General features: G+C 35.4%; 1 protein-coding gene across 6 annotated transcripts in view; it reads right to left on the bottom strand.

Annotated features, from left to right (window-relative positions):
• LOC118544892 (transcriptional regulator ATRX) overlaps positions 1-13,823 on the bottom strand; it is a 303,532-nt gene that overhangs the window by 244,802 nt on the left and 44,907 nt on the right. For all 6 annotated transcript variants that reach the window (XM_078064338.1, XM_078064341.1, XM_078064339.1 and 3 more), the window contains one exon: positions 873-985. In XM_078064338.1, the coding sequence (XP_077920464.1) occupies positions 873-985 (113 nt within the window). The remainder of the gene's footprint in view (positions 1-872; positions 986-13,823) is intronic.

Genomic DNA, 13,823 nt, shown 5'->3' with positions numbered 1-13,823 from the left:
ATCATTCATGTTGCTAACTGTGCTATCATTGTTATTGCTGTTCCTTTGAAAGCAATGATATTTTTCCTCTGCTTGTTAAGTTTTTCTCTTGGTTTTTTGTCCTTTAGGAGTTTAATTATGATATATCTAGCTATAGTTTTCTTTGTATTTATCCTGCTTGAGGTTCACAGAGTTTCATGAATCTATGGCTTGATGCCTTTCGTCACTTCCAGAAAATGCTCAGCTAGGTTTTTGACCCATTCTATCTTTTCTCCCCTTATGGGATTCTAATTACATATATGGTTGAACTTCTCACGGTGGTCTACCACTCTTACACTTTGTATACATACTGTATTTGTGGTGCACATGCACTTGTGTGTGTGTGTGTGTTTATGTGTGTGTGTGTGTTCAGCTCTTATATATGTAGCTACCCTTGAAAACCTCAAAAGTGATCATCACATGATACAGGACACTTTTTAAAAAGAGAAAAGGAGGTGGAAAGGAGGTATTGAGTCTTTTTTATTAAAAAAATTCACCAATTCTACTCAGAGAAGTTATCAAACAACGTAAAAAATTAACTCATAATACTCAAATAACTAAAATAATACATTTCTACACTGCTCCCACCTCTTCTAATACTACCTATTTTTCGTAGTGAACATTTATCACCCATACTGTAAGATATCTCCATTAACGCATAAAACCATAGTGCATCCTTCTCTAAGCACCTATAACCATACAACTTACATTACTTATCTAAATTAAAATCTCCAATATCAGATATTAGCTAAACACTAGATTCAGAAGGGCTAATAAAGCCTTCAATAGCTGCTCCCTCCCAAAACTAAATGGAAAATAGACTAGAAGATATTGCACATTATTTCTCAATTTACCTGTGCTTTGGTTCATCACAAGTCTTGGAGGAGAACTTGTTTCTTCAGATTCTTCTGATGAGTGTGCCAGGAAGTCATGAAGCTTCTGCACCAATGTATTCAACTTGCTTTCACTATCAAAACAAAAATTTAAAGAACTTCTTTAATTAGCCTGTCACCTATTTAATCAAATGTAAACTTCTAACAAACTGAAAACATACCTATACTGTAAGTGGTCTGAAAGAATGCATATTCAAAATAAAAGTAAAAGAAAACGAATTTTCATTATTTCATTGAGGATTTGAAAACATGAGTAAAATGCTGAGTGATTTTGCTTTACATCATTTAAAATAACAATTGACTAATATATCAAATATATTTACTAAACACTCTCTGGAAGGCTTCTGTATTTTTTTTAATCACTCTATCTTCTGCTTGTCACAGAATAATTGTATAAATGACAAAAAGATGAAGAAAATCTAAAACAGGACTTAGAAGAGCTCACAGATTCCCAGGGAAATATTTAATTAACTAAATTGTTACAGCATATCCTGCTAAGTTATATAATAGGTACATCTGTAATCCAACAGATTTATAAAAGCTAAAACCTTAAAAGAATGCACCAAACATATATCCCATTTCTAATACAGGATTTCCTAAACTTAAACAAGGGAAAATAGATAAAACTGACTTGATTGAAATTCAAAACTTTTGTGTATCAAAAGATACCATCAAGAAAGTGAAGAGATGAACCATACAACTAAAGAAAACTATTTTCAAATCATATATCTGAAAAGGTATTAATATCCTTTTGCATAATATATATCCTTCAAATAAGATGATATATCTCTTTAAAGGATTTATAACCTTTTAATACAGAATTTTTATAATTTAACAATAAAAAGAGAAAGGACCCAATTTAAAAATGGGCAAAGGACATGGATATGCCTAGGTGGCTCAGTCAGTTAGGCGACTGCTTCAGCTCAGGTCACGATCCTAGAGTCCCAGAATCGAATCCCCTGTCAGGCTCCCTGATCAGCCGGGAGTCTGCTTCTCCCTCTGACCTTCCACCCTCTCATGCTCTCTCTTTCTTTCATTCTCTCTCAAATAAATAAAATCTAAAAATAAAATGGGCAAAGGACATAGATATACACTTCTCCATAGAAGATATACAAAGCGCCAGTAAAACATGAAAAATGTTCAAGATTATTAGTCATTAGAAAAATGCAAATCAAAACCACAAGATACTATTTTACATTCATTAGGGTGGATATAATTTTTTAAATGAAAAATAAGGGTTGGCAAGGGTGTAGAGAAACTGGAATCCACATATATTGCTGATGGAGATGTAAAATGATGCAGTCATTGTGAAAAAGTTTAGTAGTAACTCAAAAAGTTAAAGAGTTACCAAATAACTCAGTAATTCCATTCCTAGATATATATCCAAAACAATGAAATCATATATCCACACAAATACTGTACACAAATGTCCATAGCAGCAATATTCGTAACAGCTAAAAAAGTAGAAAGTACCCAAATGTCTACCAACTGTTAAATAAACAATGGAATATTAGGTCTCGATAAAAAGGAATAAAATATACACCCATGCTAAAACATGGATGACACTTGGAAACATTATGCTAAAAAAGGCAAATACAAAATGCCACACATTGGATGATTCCCTGTATATATATATGAAATGTCCAGAATAGGCAATTCTATAGAGACATTAAGATCAGTGATTGCCAGGGGACGGCGGAAGTGGGGTATTGGGAGATATGGGCTACTTTTTGGGGCAATGAAAATGTTCTAGAATTACAAAGTATGACAGTTGCACAATACTGTACATTTTCTAAAAAAAAAAACTGACTTATAAACTAAATTGATTTAAATAGTGAATTTTATTTAAATTTTCTCAATAAAAAATGCAAACAGAAGAAGAAATTCAAGAACATACCTATGTATTTACATAAAAAAAAACTTGTGCATACACTTCCAAAGATATCCATAACCAAAATGTAAAAGGCAAATAATTTGAAAATAAGGAGATAAAAACATCCTCATATTTTTTAAAAATACTCAAGTCTTAGTAGATAAATGAATAAAAGAAACAATTTTTGAAAAGGGAATACAACTGGGTAACAAAAAATTGGGAGAAAAAGCACTGCAACCTCACTAAGAATTAACAGAATGCAAATTAAAACACTGAATCGGGTAACAGCTGCGTTGGTGCTTCCTGGGCCAGGCACCATCCCCATTCAAGCAGTGCACTGGGCCCACCCCAAGGGCAATAGTCCCCTCTGCACCATTTTCCTATGTTTGGCTAGAGAGAACCCAGGATATTAAGGGAAGGAAAAAGAAATGAGATATAACAGACATTACTATGTGGAATTTTGGTGGTTTTGTTTCAATGAAGAGGGTTTTTGGTTTTTTGTTTGTTTGTTTTTTTAACAAAATTCTGCAACAAACTTGCCTCTACAATAAAGGTACCAAGACTTGGTATGATTTCTACTTTTTGCCATAACCTTGCTTTCGAAAACACTTAGATGTATGAAAAATTGTCGAGTTACTCAGAGTCCTTAATCTTAAATTAGAAAATGGAACCAGAGAAAAAGATGCTACATGTCTACCAATGGCACACAAAACTCCTTGTAACCAAAATTCAAAAATAAGAATGAATGATGTCATTCTACATCTTGTCCCATCAACAGATTACAAAGAGCAAAAAAGTTGTTCTTTAGAAAAGAGCATATAGCAAACTGGCAGAATAACGATTTGCTCACTCATTCCTAGAATTCACAGAAATCCAACCACAAAGCCAGTGATCACATGAATTCATGCTGTAGCTGGCCAAGGTCAGGACTATGGATAAATCACCATAACCCTTTAATATTAGTATCACCAAATGCAAAAATTAAAACAATTGGATACAATCAGTAGAAATCTTTCCTTCTGTGAAGGATAGCACTTTTAGACATAAACATGTGTGTATTATAAATTATGAGACCAGGTAGAAGCCAAGTGGTAAAAGAAAAAAAAATGATACTTAAAAAATTTTGCCCATTGATCTTCTCTTGTTGAGAGTGGATGGGATTTTTAGAAATAGCCAAATGTCATTTAGAATCAAATGTGGTGAGTTATCAAATTGGGTAAAATTAGTTTTTGCCAAAATCTGAAGTATTCCTGCAGATTTATTTTCTTGCATGCCTTCTAAATGGGTTACAAAAGGATGTCCTAAGGAATGACATCACTGATATCAGCATGGCCTCCTAAAGTGAATACTTAGAAGGGAAATACTCATCTGCATATAAAAGCTCTGATGTCAGTTTTTGAAATCTGCCTCATTTTTAGAATCGCACTTTCAGAGATGATCCTTGTAATTGTGTAAGTGTCATTTGTGGAAATGGTATTTTAAACACACCAAAATCAACTATTTAAAAAGGCAACATTAACCAATCCTTTTGTGAAGTGAACAATCTTCCTAAGGCAAAACCACACACATTAACTTACCAGTTTTATAATTGTGAACTATTGCAAATGATATGTTTTATTAGATCTAGACATGGTTGTCACTCTCTTCCTCTCTCTACCAAAATATGAAGCTGACTCAACCAGTACTATATACATTACTTAACTGTACATGCTAAATAAGTCCTTAAAACCATCCTCTAAAAGTGGTTAAAAATCTCCACTAAACCATCCTTTATTTTTTTTTTATTTATTTTTTTTTTTTTAAGATTTTATTTATTTATTTATTTGAGAGAGAGAGAGAGAGAGAGAAACAGCATGAGAGGGGATAGGGTCAGAGGGAGAAGCAGGCTCCCCGCCGAGCCGGGAGCCCGATGTGGGACTCGATCCCAGGACTCCGGGATCATGACCTGAGCCGAAGGCAGTCGCTTAACCAACTGAGCCACCCAGGCGCCCACTAAACCATCCTTTAAAAGTGGTTAAAAATCTCCACTGAGGAACAATGTGTTCAGCCTTCATGCTTACAGTCACACAATTTCAACAGTGGCTTGATGCAGATGACTACTGAAATCTGACCTGCCTATCTGCAAGTGGATCAAGAAAAATTTAATTCTTCCTGTAAAATAACCATATCATGAATGACTAGATTTTAGACAAATTTTGAGTCCTGATGTCAATATTTTTAACTACGGGCTGTGTTCTTTCCCTTGAATGTTTACTGCTTTATTTTTTTTCCAGGAGGAACTGTGGGATACCAAATATTTTATGTGTATTCTTTTGTACTATTATTTTGGAGATGTTTATGCATAGAGGAACTAACCACTTTTTAAACTGAATTTTTTATTATAAGATAAATGTAGATTCACATGCAGTTTTAAGAAAGATTCTGTGTATTCATTACCCACTTTCCTTCAATGATAATGTCTTACAAAACTATTTTTCACTTGCAACTCATTCATCTACCTGTGTTTAAGACACAACAATGGACGACACAGACTCTGAAATTTGGTTATATGATCATGAGTATGATCACATTGACCAAAATGGTTTTTTTAATGGAAAAATGAACAGTAAGTAATTTAAAATTTTTGTTCACATCATGATTGTTTAAAATAGCACTGATAAAAATATTATTATCCAAATGGGAGTTACATTATCTCTATTCACAAGATGGCATCTTCTATGTAGAAAACCTTAAATAGATCACAAAAAATCTGAGACAGCCAATAAACAAACTCAGTAAAGTTAGTGGATACAAAATCAACACACAAAAACCAGTTGCATTTCTATACACTAACAATGAATAGTCCAAAATGGAAATTAAGAAAACAATTCCATTTACAATAGCATTGAAAACAATTAAATATTTTAGAATTAATTTAACCAAGGAGGCAAAAGATTTATGCACTGGAAATTGCAAAACAGCACTGTTTTCACTGCTGAAAAAAATTAAACACAAATAAATGGAAAGATACCCTGTGTTGATGGATTAGAAAAAGTTAATATTGTTAAAATAACAATACTCCACAAACCACCTAGAGATTCATTTCAACTCCTATCAAAATCCCAACAGCATTTTTTGCAAAAATAGAAAAACCCATCCTAAAATTCATGGAGAAACTCCTGGAATCCCAAAAAACCAGAACAATCATGAAAAAGAAGAAAGTTAGAGAACTCACACTTAATCCCAAAAAACCATAACAATCATGAAAAAGAAGAAAGAGAACTCACACTTCTTGATTTCAAAACTAACACCGGAGCTAAAATAATCGAAACGGTGTGGTATTGACATAAGGACAAACATATAGACCAATGGAATAGAAAATCCAAAACTAAAACCTTGTGTAGATATGGTCAATGATTTTTTAACAAGGCAGCAAGATCAATCGAGAAAGGGCAGCTCTTTCAACAAATAGTGCTGGGAAAACTGGATATCCACATGCCAAAGAATGAAGCTGGACCCTTGCCTGACATCACATATAAAAATTAATACAAAATGCATCAAAGAACTAAACATAATAGCTAAAACTATTAAATTACCGGAAGAAAAGATAGGAAAAAAATCTTCATGACATTGCATTTCATGATTTCTTGAATACAACACCAAAAGTACAATGCAACAAAAGAAAAAAAAAAAAAAAGCTGGATTTCATCAAAATGAATACCTTCTGTGCATCAAAATGAGTACCTTCTGTGCATCAAAGGACACCATCAAGAGAGTGAAAAGACAACCCAGAGAATATGAGAAAATATTTCCAAATCATATATATGAAATGGTATTGGTATCCAGAATACATAAGAAAATCCTGGAACTCAACAACAAAATTTAAAAATAGGCAAATGACTTAAATAGAAATTTTTCAAGAAGATGTACAAATATCCAATGAGCACACAAAAACAGGCTCTACATTGCTAATCATTAGGGAAAAGCAAATCAAAACCAAAATGAGATACAATTTTGCACCCATTTATATTACAAAAAAATGGAAAATAACAAGTCATGATGAGGATGTGGAGAAACTGGAACCCTGAATGTACTGCTGGTAGCAATATCGAATGGTTGAAGCACTGGAGAAAAACAGTATGGTAATACTTCAAAAAGTTAAACATGGAACTGCCATATGACCCAGCAATTCCACCTCCAAGTATATATCTAAAAGAAATGAAAGGAGGAACTTACACAACAACATTCATACCAGCATTATTTATAAGAGCCAAAAGGTACAAATAACCAAATTCCATCAAAGATATATAAATGAAACAATAAAACACAACAGACATGTGAAATAAAAGGAATGATATTCCCCCAAAAGGAATCAAATTCTTACACATGCTATAAAATAAATGAACTCTGAAAACCTTATATTAAATGAATAAGCCAGACACAGCAATAGGACAAATATTGTATAATTCCACATAGTTGAGGTTCCTAAAATAGTTAAATTCATAGAGACAGAAAGCACATTACAGGACTGGAATGGGGATGTAATACACAGTTACTATTTAATGGGTACAGTTTTGTGTTGGAAATGATGAAAAAGTTCTGGAAATAGAGAGTGATAAGGATTGTACAAGAATGCCAATGTATGTACCTAAAGGCAATTAATTATACACTTAAAAATAGTTAAAATGGTAAATATCTTTAAAAACGTAGGATATATCAGGCAAATATTATAAAGTTATGAGAAAGTTTGTGTTGAACATGGCCGCTAAAAATATGAACAAAGAATGGACAAACTTCAGCACTGCTTCCACTAGAGAAAATTTGGAAATAACACAATTATTCACAAAAAAAAACCAGAATAGACTGTATGTTGATATAACACAATACTATAAGCAGTTAAATGAATGAACTAAAGCCACACTAATCAATATAGACTAAAAACAGTTCAAATGGGACTTCAGATTCATCTACAAAATTCTAGGAATATAAAAATCTGAAGGAAATAACATTAAATTTCAATTGCCATTTACTTTAATAATAAAACAACTTATCTTCACATCAGCCCACAAAACAAGCCCTAACAAATTAAAAGAGATGGAACTCATACCATGCGTATTTTCTAATCACAACACTATGAAACTAGAAGTCAACCACAAGAAAAAATCTGGAAACACCACAAATACATGGAGGTTAAGTAACATGCTACTAAACAATGAATGGGTCAACCAAGAAATCAAAGAAGAAATAAAACAGGACATGGAAACAAAGGAAAATGAAAATACACTGGTCCAAAACCACTGCGAGGAAGCGAAAGTGGTTCTAAGAGGAGAGCTTACATCAATATAGGTATATCTCAAGATGCTAGAAATTTTTCAAATAAACAACCTAACCTTACACCTAAAGGAGCTAGTAAAAGAAAAACAAACAAAACCTAAAACCAGCAGAAGGAAATAAAGATTAGAGCAGAAATAAATGATACAGAAACTAAAAAAAAAAAAAAAAAAAAAAAAACAATAGAACAGATCAATGAAACCAGGAGCTGGTTCTTTTAAAAGAACAACAAAATTGATAAAGCTCTACCCAGCGTTATCAAGGAAAAAAGACAAAGGACTCAAAGTAAAAAAAAAAAAATAAATGAGAGAAAAGAAGTAACAAGCAATACCAGAGAAATACAATTATTAGAGATTATGAAAAATTATAATGCTAACAAATTAGACAACCTACAAGAAATCAATAAATTCCTAGAAACATATAAATTACCAAAACTGAAACCGGAAGAAATAGAAACTTTGAATAGACCAATAACTGGCAAATAAACTGAATCAGTAATTAAAAAACTCCCAACAAACACCAGTCCAGGACCATATGGCTTCACAGGCGAATTCTACCAAACAATTAAGAGTTAATACCTATTTTTTTTTTTTTAACGGTGAAACGGGGAAAGAGTCCCCCATTTATTTATTTTTTTATTTTATTATCTTATGTTAGTCACCATACAATACATCATTAGTTTTTGATGTGGTGATCCACGATCCATTGTTTTGTATAACACCCAGTGCTCCATGAAGTACGTGCCCACCTTAATACCCATCACCAGGCTAACCAATCCCCCCTCCCCCCTCCCCTCTAAAACCCTCTCTGTCTCTCAGAGTCCACAGTCTCTCATGGTTCATCTCTCCCTCCAATTTCCCCCCCTTCATTTTTCCCTTCCTTCTCCTAATGGCCTCCATGCTATTCCTTATATTCCACAAATAAGTGAAACCTTATGATAATTGACTTTCTCTGCTTGACTTACTTCACTTAGCATAATCTCCTCCAGTCCCATCCATGTTGATGTAAAAATTGGGTATTCATCCTTTCTGATGACTGAGTCATATTCCACAGTATATATGGACCACATCTTCTCTATCCATTCATCTGTTGAAGGGCATCTCAGCTTTCAACAGTTTGGCTAAGGCAGACATTGCTGCTATGAACATTGCAATGCATATGGCCCTTCTTTTCACTACATCTGTGTCTTTCGGGTAAATACCCAGTAGTGCAATTGCTGGGTCATAAGGTAGCTCTATTTTTAATTTTTTGAGAAACCTCCACACTGTTTTCCAAAGTGGCTGTACCAACTTGCATTCCCAACAACAGTATAAGAGGGTTCCCCTTTCACCACAACCTCTCCAATATTTGTTCTTTCTTTCCCTGTCCATTTTTGCCATTCTAACTGGTGTAAGGTGGTATCTCAATGTGGTTTTGAGTTGAATTTCCCTGATGGCTGATGATGATGAACACTTTTTCATGTGTCTGTTAGCCATTTGTATGTCTTCTTCAGAGAAGTGTCTTTTTGTATCTTCTGCCCATTTTTTGACTTATTTGTTTTTTGGGTGTTGAGTTTGAGAGGTTCTTTATAGATCTTGGATACCAGCCCTTTATCTGTAGTGTCATTTGCAAATATCTTCTCCCATTCTGTAGGTTGCCTCTTTGTTTTGTTGACTGTTTCCTTTGCTGTGCAGAAGCTTTTTATCTTGATGAAGTCCCAAAAGTTCATTTTTGCTTTTGTTTCACTAGCTTTTGGAGATGTATCTTGAAAGAAGTTGCCGTGGCCGATGTCAAAGAGGTTACTGCCTATGTTCTCCTCTAGGATTTTGATGGATTCCTGTCTCACTTTGAGGTCTTTCATCCATTTTATCTTTGTGTATGGTGTTAGAGAATGGTCCAGTTTCATTCTTCTACATGTGGCTGTCCAATTTTCCCAGCACCATTTATTGAAGAGACTGTCTTTTTTCCATTGCATGTTTTTTCCTGCTTTGTCGAAGATTATTTGACCACAGAGTTGAGGGTCCATATCTGGGTTCTCTATTCTGTTCCATTGGTCTGTATGTCTGTTTTTGAGCCAGTACCATGCTGTCTTGGTAGTCACTGCTTTGTAATATAGCTTGAAATCGGGCAACGTGATGCCCCCAGCTTTTTCTTTTTCAACATCTCCTTGGTGATTCAGGGTCTTTTCTGATTCCATACAAATTTTAGGATTGTTTGTTCCAGCACTTTGAAAAATGTCATTGGAATTTTGATTGGGATGGCATTGAAGGTATAGATTGCTCTGGATAGCATAGACATTTTAACAATGTTTATTCTTCCGATCCATGAGCATGGAATATTTTTCCATCTTTTTGTGTCTTCTTCAATTTCTTTCATGAGTGTTCTGTAGTTCCTAGACTATAGATCGTTTACCTCTTTGGTTAGGTTTATTCCGAGGTATCTTATGGTTTTTGGTGCTATTGTAAATGGAATCATTTCTCTAATTTCTCTTTCTACAGTTGTGTTGTTAGTGTATAAGAAAGCAACTGATTTCTGCACATTGATTTTATATCCTGCCACGTTACTGAATTGCTGTATGAGTTCTAGTAATTTGGGGGTGGAGTCTTTTGCGTTTTCCACATAAAGCATCATGTCATCTGCGAAAAGAGAGAGTTTGACTTCTTCTTTGCCAATTTGAATACCTTTTATTTCCTTCTGTTGTCTAACTGCTGTTGCTAGGACTTCTAGTACTATGTTGAACAACAGTGGCGAGAGTGGGCATCCTTGACGTGTTCCTGATCTTAAGGGAAAGGCTCTCAGCTTTTCCCCATTGAGGATGATATTCGCTGTGGGTTTTTCATAGATGGATTTTATAAACTTGAGGAATGTTCCCTCTATCCCTAAACTCTGAAGAGTTTGAATCAGGAAAGGATGTTGTATTTTGTCAAATGCTTTTTCTGCATCAATTGAGAGGACCATATGGTTCTTCTACCTCCTCTTACTGTGATCGATCACATTGATTGACTTTTGAATGTTGAACCACCCTTCCAGCCGGGGATAAATCCTACTTGGTCATGGTGGATGATCCTTTAAATGTATTGTTGGATCCTACTAGCTAGGATTTTGTTGAGGATTTTGGAATCCATATTCATCAGGGATATCGGTCTGAAATTCTCCTTTTTGATGGGGTCTTTGCCTGGTTTGGGGAATAAGGTAATGCTGGCCTCATAGAATGAGTTTGGAAGTTTTCCTTCTGTTTCTATTTTTTGAAACACCTTCAGTACAAAGGTATTGTTTCTTCTTTGAATGTTTGGTAGAATTCCCCAGGGAATCCATCAGGCCCTGGACTCTTGTTTTTTGGGAGGTTTTTGATCACTGCTTCAATCTCGTTACTGGTAATTGGCCTATTCAGGTTGTCCTGTTTCAGTCTTGGCAGCTTATAGATTCCCAGGAAGGCATCCATTTCATCCAGATTGCTCAGTTTATTGGCATATAGGTGTCAATAATAATTTCTAATAAGTGTTTCTTTTTTTTTTTAAGATTTTATTTATTTATTTGACAGAGAGAGACACAGTGAGAGAGGGGAACACAAGCAGGAGGAGTGGGAGAGGGAGAAGCAGGCTCTCTGCAGAGCAAGGAGCCCGATGCGGGGCTTGATCCCAGGACCCTGGGATCATGACCTGAGCCGAAGGCAGACGCTTAACGACTGAGCCACCCAGGCGCCCCTCTAATAAGTGTTTCTATTTCCTTGGCGTTAGTCGTGATATCTCCAGTTTCATTCATAATTTTATTAATTTGGGTCCTTTCTCTTTTCTTTTGGATAAGTCTGGCCAGAGGTTTATCGATCTTACTAATTCTTTCAAAGAACCAACTTCTAGTTTCGTTGCTCTGATCTACTGTGTTTCTGGTTTCTAATTCATTGATCTCTGCTCTTAATTATTTCTCTTCTAATGCGTGGCTTAGGCATCGTTTTTTGCTTTTCCTCTAGTTCTTTAAGGTGTAGAGTTAGTTGGTGAATTTGGGATTTTTCTTTTTTTGGAGTGAGGCTTGGATGGCTATGTATTTCCCCCTTAGGACCGCCTCTGCAGTATCCCATAGGTTTTGGACCGATGTGTTTTCGTTCTCATTGATTTCCATGAATTGTTTAAGTTCTTCTTTGATTTCCTGGTTGACCCAAACATTCTTGAGCACAGTGGTCTTTAGCTTCCAGTGTTTGAATTTCTGCCAAATTTTTTCCTGTGATTGAGATCCAATTTTAAAGCACTGTGGTCTGAGAATATGCAGGAAATAATCTCAATCTTTTGGTATCAGTTGAGACCTGATTTGTGACCCAGTATGTGGTCTATTCTGGAGAAAGTTCCATGTGTGCTCGAGAAGAATGAGTATTCTGTTGTTTTAGGGTGGAATGTTCTGTATATATCTATGAGGTCCATCTGGCCCAGTGTATCATTCAAAGCTCGTTTCCTTGTTGATTTTCTGCTTAGATCATCTGTCCATTGCTGAGAGTGGAGTATTGAGGTCTCCTACAATTAACATATTGTTATCAATATGACTCTTTATTTTGGTTAGCAGTTGGCTTATGTAGATGGCTTCTCCCATGTTCGGGGCACAGATATTTACAAGTGTTAGATCTTCTTGTTGGATAGATCCTTTAAGAATGATATAGTGTCCTTCTATGTCTCTAACTACAGTCTTCAGTTTAAAATCTAATTTGTCTGATATAAGAATTGCTACCCCAGCTTTCTTTGGAGGTCCACTGGCATGGAAGATGGATCTCCATCCCTTCACTTTCAGTCTGGATGTATCTTTAGGTTCAACATAAGTCTCTTGTAGAGAGCATACGGATGGGTCCTGTCTTTTTATCCAATCTGCAACCCTGTGCCGTTTTATGGGAGCGTTTAGGCCGTTCACGTTGAGAGTGATTATTGAAAGATATGAATTAATTGTCATCATGTTGCCTGTGAAGATGTTGTTTTTATAGATTGTCCCTGTAAATTTCTGTTGTATATCACTCTTGGGGTCTTTCTCCTTTTATAGAACCCCCGTTAATATTTCTTGCAGGGCCAGCTTAGTGGTTACATATTCTTTCAGTTTCTGCCAGGCTTGGAAGCTCTGCATCTCTCCATCCATTCTAAATGAAAGCCTTGCTGGATAAAGTATTCTTGGCTGCATGTTCTTCTCGTTTAGTACCCTGAATATGTCTTGCCAGGCCTTTCTGGCTTGCCAGGTCTCTGTGGATAGGTCTGACATTATTCTGATGTTCCTCCCTCTGTACCTAAGGAATCTCTTCCCCCTAACTGCCCTTAAGATGGTTTCCTTGGTTCTAAGATTTGCGAGTTTTATTATTACCTGCCGGGGTGTTGGCCTGTTTTCCTTGATCCTGGGAGGGGTCCTCTCTGCCTCTAGGACACGAATGTTTGTTTCATTCCCCAGATTAGGAAAGTTCTCAGCTACGATTTGCTCAAACACATCTTCTAGTCCTCTCTCTCTCTCCACTCCCTGTGGGATTCCAATTATTCTGACACTGGAACGCTTCATGGTGTCACTTATTTCTCTGATTCTATTTTCATGGATTCTGAGTTGTTTTTCCCTGGCCTCCTCTTTTCCCTTTTTAGCTATTAAATTGTCTTCCAGGTCTCTTATTTGTTCTTCTGCCTCACTTATCCTAGCTGTTAGATTATCTAGATTAGATTGGATCTCACTGATAGCATTTTTAAGTTCTGCCAATTCAGCTTTCATTTCTGCCCTTAAGAGACTCTATGTTGCCATTA

Source organism: Halichoerus grypus, chromosome X (assembly GCF_964656455.1).
Source record: "Halichoerus grypus chromosome X, mHalGry1.hap1.1, whole genome shotgun sequence".
NCBI classification, from domain to species: domain Eukaryota; kingdom Metazoa; phylum Chordata; class Mammalia; order Carnivora; family Phocidae; genus Halichoerus; species Halichoerus grypus.
The sequence above is the reverse complement of the archived record's forward strand: the minus strand, read 5'-3'. Positions and strand labels throughout refer to the sequence as shown.